Here is a 16,473-nt window from a genome sequence, read left to right as displayed (position 1 = left end):
GGTGAATACAGCTCGTTGGCACCCATCTAATTCCTTCAACATCTGTAGAGATACAAGCAAACCCTCACCCCTAAGCAGTTAACCTATCTGGTCCCTTCCATTCACCACTTTCTGGATCTCTCCACATCACCTGGCGATTATATTGGAGCTGTTCGCACTGGACCTTGCTCTTCTGTCGGGTTAAAAAGCCTGTATTCTCCCCAATTGTAATCCCTTTCTCCTATTCATTTCCCTAGGTCAATCTACATTATGAGGCCCAGTGGAAGCCTGTGTTGTATTTTGTACACAGGGTTTTGGGTCTTCTCTCATCCTGTCCTCTCACTCTTATCTCTATGCCTGCATTGAGCTTTCAGATGCCCTACTTTACCATATTGAAAGCCTTGATGAGTTTTTCTAGAAGTCCCTTGCCATGAGGGACCTTGCCTTCCCATGTTCTGCATCATAGCCTGAGTATAAAAGGCATTTGTGCCCACTGTGGCACAGTGTCTTATGATCTCCTCTAAAAAACATCTTTGTGTAGTCCCCATATAATTCTTCTACAAACCTCATTAGCATTTTCTTTAGTGAGTTGTTTGATCATTATTTTCTGTAGCTGCATTTTCTCCAATCATTTGTATGACAGCTGTTTGCAGATGTCCCACAAAATCAGCAAAAGGTTCCTTTGGACCTTGCTCTATTTTTGTGAAGGCTTCCCCTCTATCTTGCTTTCCTGGGAGGGAGCCCCATGCTTTGATAGCAGCAGCACCATTTTGCTCATATGGTATCAAAGGGTAATTAATTTGTGCTTAATCACCTGCATACTGATCTTTACCTGCTAGTTGGTCAAAGATGATTTGCATATTAACTCCTATTTTGTTTGCCTATTTTGTTGGGCTTGAATCCTACATAATTCATGATACTCCTAAAACCACAACAAGTTTTGTCCGGGTTTTAAACATGTCCTTGCTATAGATTTCCAAACACTAGGGATTAAGATTTCATAAGCCAAATTCTCTTAATACCATATCAACATATGACAATGTAGCCCCATAAAGAGTGCAATCCTTTTTCTAATCCTTGATTTTTTCCAGATCAAAAGGAGTGTATCTTCTCCTTTGTTGACCTGAAGAGTTAAACTCTTGAATAACAGGGTATGCATTTATCAAATCAGATATATCCTGTCCTTTTTTAGCTTTAACTAGTGCTTTTTGTAATCTTGTCACAGGCTGCTTCATAGGTGATGCTGATTGTGCCCCTTCCCCTCCTCTTTTTCCCTCTACCCATTAAGGGTTAATGGGGGGGGGGGGTAGGTCAGGGGATGGGGAATGCCCTAGTGGCTCCTGCTGTGAAGCACCACACTCCTTAATTTCATCAGCTTTGTCCTTAACTCCTTTCTTGTCTAATTCTTCATGCTTTTCACCTAGTTTGTCAGTATTCTTCCCCTCCTGTTCTTCTTTTTTCTTATTCTAATACTTATATAATTCCTTAAAGCCAATTGTAATATTCATTGTAATATTCACATAGTTGCTCTCCTACTAATTTCCACTTGTCTGGATCTAATTCTTTTTCCTTAGAGAACCAAGGGGATGTGTATTTTAATATTTTGAAGAGTTCAATGATCTGCTTCCAAGTTACAATCAAACCTTGGTTTTTTTATTATTTTAACGATGCTTTTGACACATTTTCCTTGGGGTGGAGAGGAAGGCTGTTTTCTAAACATTTGTCCCATTTCAGCTGAAACACTACTTTATCCCTTAACAAAGTTTCCTTCTTGTCTATTTTTGTACTCACTCTAATTTCTGGGTCACGGAGACTTTTCCACTGAACTCAGGATCGTGTCAGTCTGGACTGCTGATTGTAAATCCTTAGCCCCACATTCGGACACCAAAATGTAGCATTCTGATTGGTTTTATGGAGGTCTCTGAATCAGCCTTCATTTCTGCTGAGTAATCACGAGAATATCCAGATGTTAAAGTCCAAATTCTTTATTGTCTCCTTGTCTAGGGCCCAGTTGGCTTCTTTGAGGTCCTTCAGACAGGCCTTAGTCTCAGTGGAGCAGGAGGACAGGCCAGCCACTATGAGGCTGATGAAGATAGAATGAATCTGGCTGAGTTTGTCCTAACTCATATGCTCTATTACGGTTAAATCCATTCATCATATTGAGTATAAGCTAATTATTATATCACTAGGGAACCATTATTTGTTGTAAGATTAAATCAATCATGCTGAACTAGAGAACTATTAATCACCATGCTAAAACTAGGTAACCATTGTATTTTCAATCCCACTTAGTTAGCACCTTGTAAGAATCCTTGTTTCAAGTACAGAGTTCTGGCCGATAACACTCTGGCTATGTCCTAGGTCCCCTTCCCTTTTTTTCTCTATGCTTTCTCACAAAGTGACCCTTATAGTTCCCGTGGATTTAATTATAAATGTATATGATAGTCCCATATCATCAAATTCCTAGTGAACTTTTGAACTTGGGTGATCATTAAGCATCTGAATCTTAACATGTACAAAACAAAATTCATCATCATTCCTATAAAACCCTCTTTAGAATACATACTTATGTCAAGGGTACCACTGTTCTTTTAATCACACAAATTCACAACCTGTCAGTCAGCAGTGAACAAGCATTTATTAAGCAGTTTCTAATGTGTCACATACTGTACTGTGTTGTGTCACATTTGACTTTTAACTCATAGTGTTCAGTAAATCTTTGTTCATTGATGTGCAAAAGACATTTCCTTTTCTCCTCTTTACTAGCCTGTTGGGACTATAAGTAGATGTATTCCTCTATTTCTTCTCAAATTTAAAACCTTAGAGGTGATTTATATTGTACCATATAGAATACTTTGTATTCTCTCAAATTCAATCATTTGTGAAGTCCAATGTGTTCCTTACTTCCTTATTAGGCTTACCAAATGGCAGTACCCTAGGATTTAGCCGTGTGTGTGTGTGTGTGTTTTAAATTGTATATAACTTGTTTTAATTAATTTTTTTTAAATTGTATATAATTTGTTTCCCCAAAAGATTATATCTTCTTGATAGTAGAGTACTTAATGTGTTCCTTAGCAACACTTAATTCTTTACTAATAGAGAGGTAACATTGAAAAACTTGTAGACTTAAAACTTTCAAAAAACCATCTCTAATAATAAAAGTTATAAGATTGAAAATAAACTTTAATAAGAATTAAATGTCATAGGAACTTGGTATATAATTACATTCTCCTGGAGCTTTGATGTCTTGACAAGTTTCCTATATGCTAATTGCTTAAAAGTTCTCATTTATTGGGGTTTTCTTTCCCCTAGTTATAATGGAAAGTTGGGGGTCTGATTTTCTTTTGACCAAAAATCATTTTGATTTTTTGATAAAAATCTTTTCTTCCTCCAACCCAATTTATTGCCTACTTTAAACATCTTTGTACTTTCCTGATTCTGGAATGACTTTCTCCTTTTCCTTCCAGACTTTATGAAGCTTTCCTTGGTCCCCTTAGTCTTTCTCATCATTATATGATCTTTATTAGCATCAATTGTCCACATAATATATTTGGCACTGTCAGATGCTGCCTTGTGATATCATTTCTAATGACCTATTAGTCAGTTTTTGTTTCTCTTAACTAGATAATGGACTCAGATTGTTAGAGAAAAGGGACTCTAGAGATCATCACTTATTCAAATAAGGAAACTAAGTGAAACCCAGAGAAAAACTGACAGGTAGAACTTGAATCCACAACTTCTGACTTCTAATCTTTACTTTCATACTTCCCTTTCTTCTTTGAATACAAGAACTCTCTTACATTTTGTTATCTTCCACAATACCAACTTGTGTGTTACACAAAAGTAGGTGCTCAAATAAATATTGATGGACTAGATTAAATTCTAATCTTGATCGTATAAATTTTTTTTTAAAATAATTTGCATTACTATGAATCTCACTTTACTGTTTTTGTGTTGTAAATGCCTAATTTTTTTTTTTTGGCCTCGAATTCAATATTGTAATGCCTCCAACCAAACTGGTTTTCTCTCTTTTCCTTATGTACAATACTCATTCTCCTATCACTGTGCTTTTACTCTGTTGCAAAATACTTGGAATGTACCCTTTTCTTGTTTCCTCTTTCGAGTCTCTTTTTTTCCTTTAAGATACAACTCAAGGATCATCTCATGCCTGAAACATTTCCTAATCATCTCAAGTACTTAATTCCCTCCCTCTAAATCTTTATATTTTACTACTTTGTACATATTTGTATTTATTCATTTTATATTTTTATTTGTACTTCCATAGGATACAAGTTCCTTTCAAGTAGGAATTGTTTTATTCTTTATATATGCATGTACTTCCTCCAGCAGATTACCACCTGGATCATTCAATCTTTCCCTGCCCACTGGCAACTTCACTACTTCCTGAAATCTGACTGTGTCTTTCCCTTCTCAATAAATCCTCACTTGATAGCTCATCCTCTGTGGCTATCATCTTTTAACCTCCCTTCCCTTTTATTTCTAAACTCTTTGAGAAAGCTGTCTCCAACTGGTGCCTCTGTTTCTGTATTCTCTCTTTTCTGAGCTCTCTGTAATCCTGCCTCCAATTTCAAAATTCAACTAAAACTCTTCTCTCTAGTTATGGTCTTTTATTAGTATTCGTCTTTCTTGATCATTCTGCATCTTCTTGACACACTCTGCTCTCTTCTGATTTTTCTATCCAACTGACTCCTTAGACATTTTTGCTGAATCCAGGGTGTCCCCTGGGTTCCCCATAGGACTCTATCTTGAGCTTTTGGTGTTCTCATAAACTCCCATAAATCTAATTGCCACCCCCTTATAGATAATTCTCAGATCTTTTTGTCCAGCCCTCACCCTACTTCTAATCTCCAGTCTGCTGTTATTAATGTTACCTATTGGACATCTCAAAGTGGATGTCTCACATCCACTAACATTTTAATCTTGATGTAAACAAAACTGAATTCATTATCTTTCTCCCCAAAATTCCCCTCTTCTTAACTTCACTAGTTTAAATATAGAACTTCAGTGAGTATTCATTTGAATAATAACATGCCCATATATTCAGAAAAATGTATTGATTTGTCTATTGATCAGAGATAATTTTTAATATTAAAATTTTGAAAATTACTGCATTCTAAGACTTAGACAAGTTAATATGATATGTATACATTAAGTAATAAGAGAGATTCCATTCACAAATGGAAATCACATGTTACTTTAGACTTACAAGTACTGAAATATGTTTTGTTTTGAGACTAGCATACTTTTGAGTTTGTCTTGCAATATTGCTATCAATACGGTATAATTACTATCAGCTGAATTATGGAGATAAATTTTTTTTAAGTGGCAACATTTGGCCATACATAGAAGGTTATATTAATATTTCTTCCATTTTTCAGGTTACAGATAGAAGAATCTTCAAAACCTGTAAGATTATCACAGCAGCTGGACAAAGCTGTTACAACAAATTTTAAACCTGTGGCTAATCATCAATACAATGTAAGTTTCATGAAGTTCTTTCTCTGTGCCTCTCTATTTTTGTTCCTATGTCTAATGATTAGTGAAAATCTGATCTAGTTTAATTAAAAAAAAAAAAAAAAACTATGGTGTTCACAGATTAGCAGTGTTGATTTTAAGTGGAAAATCTTATTCATAGCTTTTTTAAAAATTCTAAAATATTTGTAAATTTATTTATAAATTTATTCTGGGATATAGCATTCCAAAAAGTAGCATTTCCACATAAAAAACAGGAGCTGGATTAAATGTAAAATCATAAATGTCTGTTATATAGTTTTTTTAAGTACATAACAAATTCATTTTTTTTTCTTTGTGTTTCCTTCTGAACTTCCTTCTGTTCCCTTCTGTGTATCTTTTTAAATTCTTTAATAACAACTTTTTTCTTCTTTATGTTTATGACATGTTTACTAGTTCCGCTCTTCTCTGCAAACAAAAAAAGAAAACCACAACCTTTGTAACAAAGAATCATAGTCAAGCAAAACAAATAACAGACACATATTTCTCATTAACCTCTTTTGAGTCTATCTCACCTATGTCAGAAGGATTGTTTCATCTTTGATCTTTTATTTATTATATCAATCAGAGTTCTTAAGTCTTTCAAGTTTTTCTTCATGGTATTTCTTCATAAATTATTCTAGTTCTGTTCACTTTTCTCTTCATTAAATCATACACAGCTTCCCAAGTTTCTCTGAAACATCTCTTTCATCAGTTTTTATAGCACAATAATATTTCATTACATTCATATACCATAATTTGTTCAATCATTCCCTAGTTAATGGGCATGAGCTTTGACTCTAGGTTGTTCAACAACAGCAAAAAAGTTCTTTCTTTGATTTCTTTAGGGTAAAGATCTAATAGCAGCACCACTGAATTCAATGTCTTTGGGGGAATAGTTCAAAATTGCTTTCCAGGATAATTGTACCAATTAATAAATCCACCAACAGTGCACCATTGTGCCTGTCTTCTCACAGTCATTCTAACAAGTTTTTGGATTTTTTTTTTTAGTCATTTTTGTCATTCTGATAGGTGTAAGGTAGATGTGTTAACTTGCATTTTTAAATGATTTTGTTCATTGCTTTTTAAAGGAAATTAAACTTAATCAGTTGTATAATTAAAGGTAAGTGTTATAGCCAGGCATTAATGAAAATTTTTCTAGGCACCATTATACCAACATTAGACACTTCAGGCTGATTTATTTTCCAAGCATTGTCCTACTTATTACTTGCCCTATCCCATGGCCAATGAATCCCTCTTGTTCTTCCAATTTTCCAAAAATCTCTTCTTACACTCATGTTTCTGCCTATCCCTAGTCCCTTTCTCCTTACTTCCACTGTGACTTCTGGATCTTTTACTCTCTTTTAACCTACTATCTTTTACCTTCTTTCTCACTCTCTTTTATTCCTTATATCTTCTGATCCTCACTGAAACTTGGCTTTCTCTTAAAACCACCATATTTTTTACTTACCTCTCCAGTGCTGGTTCCTTCTCTTGTGCCTCCAGTACCCAGGATTGAAGATTTTGCTTCTCATTGATGCTTCCTACTACTTCATATTCTCTAGGGTGTTAAAAAGGCTATCAGTGCATCAGTTTCTACAACCCTATATTTTCTTTTTGTCTTTTACATTCAACTACTAAGAGGGATTATCACAAATTAATACTAAACATCAGCCAAAGTTTTCTGCCTCTAAGGTCTTAAAATATGAAATTCTTTTCTCTGATCAGTTTCTTGACCTTCAGTTTTGCCTTTTCCATTCCTAGGGCCAATCTATGGATTCTTTCATTTAGTGCCTTGTCTTTTGTATTCAGAAGTTCTCAACTCTTTTATTGTTTTTGCATTGTGATGTTCAAGTTTTTTGATTTGTAATGTTATTCTGGAGACCTATGATACTTAAGTTGTCTCTATACATCCTGTCTTTGAGATTGCTGTTATTTGCTTATATGGTAATCATGATTTTTAAATTTTATTGCTTTATGCTTGTCTTCCAGGTTGTCTTTCATTTCTTTATATTTCTTATCCCAGTCATTTGTTATTCTTTTTTGCTTCTTTGAATAGTTTCACCATCATGGATTCAAATTTTTATACAAGCAATGACTTCTGCCATTTGTTCCTTTTATAAATTCTTTTTTGAACCATTCAGGGATATCCTACTGTAGTTCCATGCTTTGTTGGGAAATGAGAGTTGTCTCTTATTAAATGTGATTTAATTTCCTTTTGTTTTTTACTTCCTGGCAATTTGCTGTCATTTATCATCTTAGAAGCCATCTTCCTTTCTTTTTGAGTATCTTCTGTTGACTTTTCTGACTGTGGTCTTGAGTTTTTAACTAAATTTTCTTCCTCCTGAAGTCTTTGGTGTTTCAAATCAAGTAATATTTGTAATACATTTAGCACATTGTATGGCACATAGATACCTACCAAATATTTCTTCCCTTCCCTCCCCTTTTAGTTTCTTGTCCTTTTACTCTCCCAGTGCTCAATTTCTGACCCTTTCCCATGTAATGGTAGGTCTCAGGAACTATAGATGAAAACTGTCTCAATCTCCTCCCACCCACATTGAAAAATTCCCTTTTTGCTAGCCTTAGTCTTTACTCTAGGGCAACAGGTCCCAGCTAGATACCAGTCACTTTCCTTTCAGCATAGTATAGTCCTACATACATACTGACATCCTGTCAGTTCTTTCTGTCCTTTATGTCTCTGATTGAGCCCTGCCACATAGAGTATACTTGTGGCTTTCTATTCCTTTCTTTCCTCTATAAGTTGGAGTGCCAAGGAAAATTCTTTTGCTTGCTGCCATTGAATAGTGAGGTGAGGAAAGAGTCAGGGTATGCTAGCAGAGTCTCCCACAGTAACTAGGAAATTGCTGAGTACCCAAAGCACAATCTGGTGGGAGTTCTCTTAGGCTTGGTGAGTTAATACATTTAAAGTGTTTTTGCAAGCCTTAATGTGCAGTATAAGTGCTAGTTACTATTCCTTCTTGTACTACTACTTTTACTGTTTCCAAGACATTGAATGCTTTAGAAGGTTATTACAAAACCATTTAGACTGTATTTACTATAAACCAAGTTGTCTAACTTCAGTTGAGTTCTCCCTGGTTCATAGCATCTTTGTATTCATTTGCTAACCCAGTCTCCTATTATTTATTCAGCTATTCCACACTTTGTCCTCGCATCTTCAGTTTACTGCAAACCCCTTTTTCATATTAGGGCTTCCCTTTTATTTGAGAAGATTAAAGTTGATCTTATATCATTTATGATTGATCTTATTTACAAGTAATTGATTTTATTCTGTAACTGGTTTTTTGTCTCTGAATTGAGTTCAACATATCTATACTGGATTAAGTTTAAAAATCCAGCTTCAAAGAATTTTGCTAACATTAGTCTTTGAATAGCAAGAGAGTCTGGTCTTGATCCACCAAGCTGTCCTTCAAGGATATCCAGTTTGCTATCTCATACCTGGACTCAGAGTACTTTTTAGTCTTATAAAGAGAAGGAAGGAGTGGTTGGTAGCACCCATTACTAAAATTGCAACCAATTATGTTGTTCCCTGTACCTCAGTTCTGTATCCCAATCATGTGATCTCAATTGCTTGTCATCTACTCTCTTCTGTTCTTTGTTCTGTAGTCCCTAAATCCTGTAAAAGAGGAACTTTTGTTTAGGATCTTTGGCATACATGGAAGCAAGCCCATTTATTGACAGGTAGCATGTCCCAGCTAATAAATCTTATCTTATTCAGAAATCTACCTCAGTTAAAATTCAATCACAACATGCTTTGCTGAGAGTATTTGTAAGCCTCTTCATCTTAATCACTTTCCTGCTTTTTTCCAGTTTCAGAGAAAACAGCCCTTCTCTTTGCCAGTACTAATCTCTCTAGAAGACTTGGAGAGAGGAATAAGATTCCATCCCCTCCTATCTCTTGCAAAAGTTTGTTCTTTCCATTATACCCTCTCTGCTTTAACTAATGATATCTTTTGTACTGCCTACAAATATACTTCCCTATCATCCAAAATCCCTATTTCTTTTCCAATACCATTTTATTTTGAACACTTAAGAATCAATAGCTTAATAATGAACTTACTTAACTTAACTTTTCCTTTATTGATTCGTGATATATTTGTAAAGGTGTAATAAACTATTCATAAACTTACAAACTGCAGTTTTCTCCAATAAAGCTGTTATTTGTCTTTCAAAAAAAAATGCCCTCCTTTACCCTTTCAACCCCTCCAATTGTCTGCTCATATTCCCTCTCCTCTTCACTGCCAAACTTCTAGGAGTAATCTTCACTTACTACTTCCATTTTCCTATCATTCATTCAGCCTTTTACATTCAGATTGTGATCCTCTCCATTTTACTGAAATTGAGATCACCAGAGGCCTCTTAATAAGTCTGATGTATTGTCCTTAGGCCTGATTTCTTGTTTGCTGCACTCTTCTATGAGTTTAATGGCATAATTCTCTCAGTTTCCCTACATAACTTCCTTCCTTTATCAGGCTTCTGTGCTAGTTTATAATCTGCTTCTTTGTCCTCCAAGTATGAATTTTTTTTCCAATATATTGTTCTCAGCCCTTATCTCTTATTTCTCCTCATTGATGATTTCTTCAGTGGAGATAGAGATAACTCTTCAGTCTCCACAAATCTTTTCTGTAGATTAGTGTAATCATTTCCTGACTGCTCTCTCTAGCCATTGTCTTCCCTCTTGAATTATGAATCCATTATTCATATGGATGCCAAAATAATCGTATTCATTAACATAAATCATTGGATTATGGATTTGAAGCTGGGAAGAACCTTAGAGTCCAGTGAGTCCAACCCCCTCATTTTATAGGTGAGGAAACTGAAGGCAAGACAAGATAAATGACTCATTCTCAGGTCACACAAGTAATGACAGGTGGAAAAGTCAAACTTGGACCCTCTGACTCTGAGGCCAGTACTCTCTGCACTGTAGCAAACTATCTCCTTATTCGGAAACCATCAGGGCTCCCTCTGTCATTTAATAGCAGATAAACACTGCTTAGCTTGACACTTAGGTTGTCCCATCATCTGATTCTGAGCATCCTTTCCAGACTTAGCCTCTTGAGTCTGCTTACCTTGAGTCTGCCTTTCCCTCAAAAACCATTGGCTTCTTTCAAAGCTCAGGCTGAAGTATTTTCTCTCTGTTCTCCGCAGTTGAAAATGTTGTCTCCCTTCTGAAATTTTTCTTGAGCACTTCATCATTTGCCTCTCTCACATCCTGTGTCATATTTATTGTTTTGTGTGATTTATCCTCACTTAGTTTGCAGTTTATAGACCCTTCTCTCTTCTGTCTTTTCAAACTTGGGACTGCACTTTTGCTCTTCTCTTGGCCCCACATCCTTTTTCCTGGGCTTCCATTTATTTTTCACTGATTTCTCATAGTATTTCATCAATAATATCTGCTCACTCTTTCATTACCTGACATATTTGTACTAAACCTAGAATCATTAAATTCTCTGACATTCTTATTTGACATCAATTATTAGGCCTATTAACTATTTTTTATTTTACCCTCTCCAGTCCAAAGATGATTATCCTTAACCGAGAATACAAGCAAACATCAGAGCTGAGCAAATCAACTTTATTTCTTGCCACCTATTATCCCTTCTATCCCCAAATAACATTCCTATCTCTTTTTTATTATTTCCTCTCTCCCCCTTCCCCGCAAAAATATTTGAAAGATTGTTATGTGGAACCATAATAAGACTTTATTTCCCATAGCTTCACTGGGTAACTAAGACTAATGAGTGGAAATTACAAGGAGACAAATTTTAGCTGAATAAAAGAAGTTAAATTTTTAAAAATTCTGAGTTTAACAAAACCTCACCAAGAACATTTCCATCTCTAATTATCTGCTACACCTCCTGTTCTTTACATTTTCTCAGATTACAGATGGTAAGCAAAGTCAGTAATTATATTTGCATCTTCATTCAGTATACTGGGTTATAATTCATCTGGACCTTGAGATTTGAATTAATTTAAAGGAGTTAAGTTCACTCTTATTATCTCCTTAGCTATCATGGCCTTCAATTCTAAATCCCTTTCCACTTTAAGGGAAGAATTGTTTTCTTTAAAGAAACAAAATAGAAATTAACTAATTTTGTTTTTTCTCAAGTAGTAAGTTTACTCCTTCCTCTTCTTGTTCCAAAAAAAACTTAAAATGCTTTTTTTTTTTTTTTTTTTTTTTTTTTTTGCCATTAGCCTTTCTTTAAAATTTTTCTCTTTTATAAATTTAGGGATTTTCACCTCAAAAATATTGTATCTTTTATATGTGACCTTTTGAAATCTGAGGTCAGAGATCCTTTAAAAGTTTCATTTTTAAGAATTGTACATCCCTTTGAAGCAAGTTTCCTTTTTAAAGACTGATCTTAAGATCATGCTTTTATCTAAACTTTTAAAAATCAATTCTAAGGTACATGCCTATGGGTGCCTAACTTTCATTTCTTTGACAATAACACACACACACACACACACACAGTTTGGAAAATACTTCAGTGGACACTTAATCCATCACATACCAATATAAGAATTCTTTTGATCACAGCCCCCAACAGGTGACCTCAGTCTTCACTTTAAAATCTCCAGTGAGGAAGAACTCACTTCTCCCTAAAACTCTTAATTGTGAGAGTATTTTTCCTTTTTTTGAGTTGAAAAGTACTTTTTTGTCATTTCCATTTTTTTCCTTAGGTCTGCCTTTGGGAATAAGTTCAACAGGTCTGATTGCTTTTCCATATAATACCTTTAAAAAAAATATGCTTAATCAACAAGCTCATTTGTCAGATGAGGAAACTGAGGCAAATAGGATTAAGTAAATTGCCCAGGGTCATACACTAATAAGTTTCTGATTTGAATTCAGGAAGATGAATCTGCCCTATCCCTATTAAATTCATTTGAATATGGGCCACATTTTTCCAAAATCTGGACTATTGTGAAATTTTAGCTAAAACTTACAATTTTAATTTTTATGTGTATTATATGTGTGGATATGTTTTTTTTTTCCCTTTTCAAAGAGAAATTTTCTATTCAGGAAGCCTTCTATTTAGAAAGTCAATTGTTAATGCTGAAATTTATCTTTTGTGCCACCTAGCTGCCCAAGTGCTGGTGATAGAAATACAAAGAATAAAGTATTCTTCATCCTCAAGGAGTTTACTGACAGAGATCATGTTGCCCTAAATCTTCTTTGTCCCTGGCTAAGGTTCTTCAGACTATGTCTCAGTGCTGCCTGAGGGAACTTATAGTATTTTGTTGCAATCTAAGTGTATACTTCCATCTGTACCATTCCTCCAATCTACAAACTTAGTAATAACATCAGAAAAAGAAATGGAATTATTTTATTGTAACTTGTTTTAATGATTACTGCTTTTCCATTCTAAATATTCCTAAACTATCCCTTTTTATGTAATCCAGAAATTAAAGTCAAGTTTGCTGGCCAACAGTTTTTAGAATCCACCCTTTTTCATCTTTAAAAAGCAAGACATCAGGCTTACAGTGCCTCTCCCATTCTTTTAATCTTTTATAGATCACCAGTTGGGCATAGCAGTCACTGCAGCCAGATTTTTGCTCTTAGGATATAGTTCATCTGAATACAAATTAAGACAGTTCATAGAGGTACCTATAGATATCTTTCAGGTTGGTTAAGATTACAGGAAAGCATAATGATAAACATTGAAGGGGATGGGGGAAAACTGGGACACTGATTCATTATTGTTGGAGTTGTGAACTGATCCAACCATTCTGGAAAGCAATTTGGAACTACCCAAAGGACTATCAAACTGCATATCCTTTGATCCAGCAATCTCACTACTGTGTCTTTATCCCAGGAGGGAAAAGTATCCACATATGCAAAAATGTTTGTAGGATAGAGTTCGTCTGGCTGGTGCTTTGAACTCAGGTTTCATATCCTGTTCTGTATATCCAAGCCTCCTTGACAGAGAAACAAAAGTAAAGCAACAGTTTAAGAGCTGTTCCTTATCTCTGTCATTTTCTTTTTTTCTCTCATATACCCCAAGTACCTGCTAAGAGCGCCCTCTCACATACAAATGTCCTTTGTTGGAATTCTTTGTCAACTTTTACTCTTTCCTGTTGCTCTTTTTCTCTGTTTTTGCTTCTACTACAAATCTCTGTTCTGGTGATTTATCAGTCCTTTGCTTCAATCTACATGGATCTCTTAATCATGTTGGTTCCTTGAGAATTTTATTACAGGTTCACATATGTAGGCCCACTTCTTTTAAAATCTTACAGACTACAAGAGATGGATAATAACACATGTATTAGCTTTATTTTATAAATGAAGAAATTGGGTTGCCCAGGGTCCTACAATCAGCAACAAAGTGTCAGATCTAGCAGTCAGTTTCATCTTCTCTCCATGTTTGTTATTTGACAGTGTGCTTTATCAAACAATATTATTTCTTTTTTCTTTCTTTCTTTTTTTTTTTTCTGTCCTAAGTATTTCCTTCAGGGCTTTTATAGATCTTTATGTAAATGTGTCTTTTTTTAGATTGTTATGCAAGTGTACAATATTCTACCAAACCTCTTCTTTAGAAACCATTTCTTGTGAACAAATCATATACTTCCATTTTAGGAGTTGCATTCTCTGCTGCTAAATGTTGTTTCCATTATTACTTATAATTTGTGTATTGATACATAAATGAAGCCACTTTCTATTAGTAATATTTCTTCCTCTGAAAATTATAACAGTTTTAAGTGAACATTTTCTTTTCTCAATTTTTAATTTAAAGCTTTCTTGAGCAGGTCAACAAATCTTCATATTAAGAAGTCTGAATTAATTTCTCTAGTTATTGGTCAAGTTATTTTTCTTTCATTTCAAGAAAACAGTATTAATACTGGTTGTTGCAAGAATTGTATTTTTCTTTAGGGAGGTGGGAAAGTAGAAAGGAAAGAAAATAAATTTTTGTTAATTGAATCAAATTAAATAAAGTTAAATAAATTGCTATTAGTTGAAAATTTTAAATGACAAAAAATTACTGGCATGGTCTACTTAGAGTCATTGGTGGTATAAAAAGATAAGACCTGTCTTAGAGCTAATTATTTTCTATGAGAACAATACATGTCCAATAAGAAATATGGTGACTGTGAGTGGACTGAAGCTTGAGGAAATTAACATCTGTGGGGCTCATCACAACCATGCACATCCATGACCTTTTAATTAACAAAGATTTATCAACTTATCTTACAATTTGGTTATATATTAATCATGTTATTGAAATTTAGCATTGATCAGAGCAGCATTACATGAAGTATGCTTATATTATTTTTTCCTAGTTTATTTATTGTCAATGGAATTTTTAAATGTTTTTTAAATTAGTGTTTTAAGTATTCAAAATCCTTTAGGGAGTGGGTTAAGTTGATTTTTTTTAATCATTCATTTGAAATCCCTAATTATAGGATATATTTAAAATTTTCATTTTCAAAAAAACTAATTTAATCATTCTGCTATTCCTTATGACAAAACAAAATGGTACTTCTGAATAAATGATCATATGTACTAAAGGAATTATATAGTTCAAAGTGTTGGTAAGACCAGTGTTTCTTTTCATTTTCTCTAGGCTGTTACTGCCAATTCTCCCTTTTAATGGTCTTTATTATTGCCAATTAGAATTATTAATAAGTAATAAAATTGAAATGACTTTTTAAGTTTTTAGAGAGTGCTTTAAATATATATTGTCACTTCTTTCATTTTCTAAATAGATTGAATATGAGAAGAAAAAGAAAGAAGATGGAAAGCGGGCTAGAGCTGATAAGCAACAGGTTTTGGACATGTTGTTTTCAGCTTTTGAAAAACATCAGTATTACAATATTAAGGATTTAGTGGACATCACCAAACAGCCTGTGGTATGTATATGTTCCCACAGATCTTTTTGTGGATTATTCAAAAAAATTATCAAACATTTAAATGGCACAGAGGAGAGAGCACTTGGAGATGAAGGCAGAAAGGTCTGAGTTCAAATTTTGCCTTAGACATATCTTAAAATGTGGAATCACAGCAAATCACTTCATCACTTATTAGCATCAATTTCTTCATCTAGAAAAATAGGGATAATTAGAGAAAAATGGGGATAATTACCTTGCAAAGTTATAAACCACTTTTCAGATCTTAAATCAGTACATAGATACTAGCTATTTGGTATTATTACCATATGGACAGGTAATAATAGTTAACATTTATTATATGCCAGGCACCATGCTAAACATTTTATATGTAATAATTATTAGAGACCATGACATCTTTGGATGTTATGAAATAATCCTTTTCATATCTCTTCTCACATTTAATACTCATAAGCTTGCTAGCATAAAAATGTAAACAAATTCATCTAATGCTTAGAGAGCAATCGTCATTTATAGATTAAATCAGTACCATTTTTTAAATCCTAATGTATTCAATGTCAGCAGTTCCTCATAAGCAAGTGACGTTTTTCCCTTCTATCTTTAGGTGAGTACCCAAAACTAACAAACCAAAAAACAACCTTGCTTAACTGGTTTAACTTGTTTAACTTATAATAAAATCCTTCATTGTCAATATTTAACCCATCATAGGCTTTTCCTCTCTCAGTCACCCTCTTTTTCAATCCTTCTCCTCCAAAAGAATAAATACCTCATCTTGATGCTCTTTGAACAGTGTATTTAGAACTGCAATCACATTCTTTAAAAGGCACAAAGCTCCTAGACTTTTTTCCCCAAACTATAAGATTCTAGCATTTTTTTGGTGACTAATGCTTTGCATTCAAGGGTATTCCTTAACAATGGAAAGAATTGCATTGGATATGCTTTTTTATTTCCTGTCATTTTAGCTTTTCAGTTTCCTGAACAATGAATTTCCTCAGCATATAACAGAAAATTTGATCTGAAAGCTTCTTATGGGTACATTTAATAAGATAACTAAAATTTTTACAGTTTTTTATTTAAACTTAAATTTCCACTTAACTTTTTTCTGAGGTTTCATTAATGTAT

The 16,473-nt window shown here is 34.0% G+C and overlaps 1 protein-coding gene across 2 annotated transcripts in view; it reads left to right on the top strand.

The window, feature by feature from the left end:
- GTF2F2 (general transcription factor IIF subunit 2) overlaps positions 1 to 16,473 on the top strand; it is a 172,154-nt gene that overhangs the window by 135,019 nt on the left and 20,662 nt on the right. For both annotated transcript variants that reach the window (XM_051983841.1, XM_051983843.1), the window contains 2 exons: positions 5,379 to 5,478; positions 15,211 to 15,354. In XM_051983841.1, coding sequence (XP_051839801.1) covers positions 5,379 to 5,478; positions 15,211 to 15,354 — 244 coding nt within the window. The remainder of the gene's footprint in view (positions 1 to 5,378; positions 5,479 to 15,210; positions 15,355 to 16,473) is intronic.

Source organism: Antechinus flavipes, chromosome 3 (genome assembly GCF_016432865.1).
Source record: "Antechinus flavipes isolate AdamAnt ecotype Samford, QLD, Australia chromosome 3, AdamAnt_v2, whole genome shotgun sequence".
NCBI lineage: Eukaryota > Metazoa > Chordata > Mammalia > Dasyuromorphia > Dasyuridae > Antechinus > Antechinus flavipes.
Note: the sequence above shows the minus strand (reverse complement) of the source record. Positions and strands in the feature narration are given on the sequence as shown.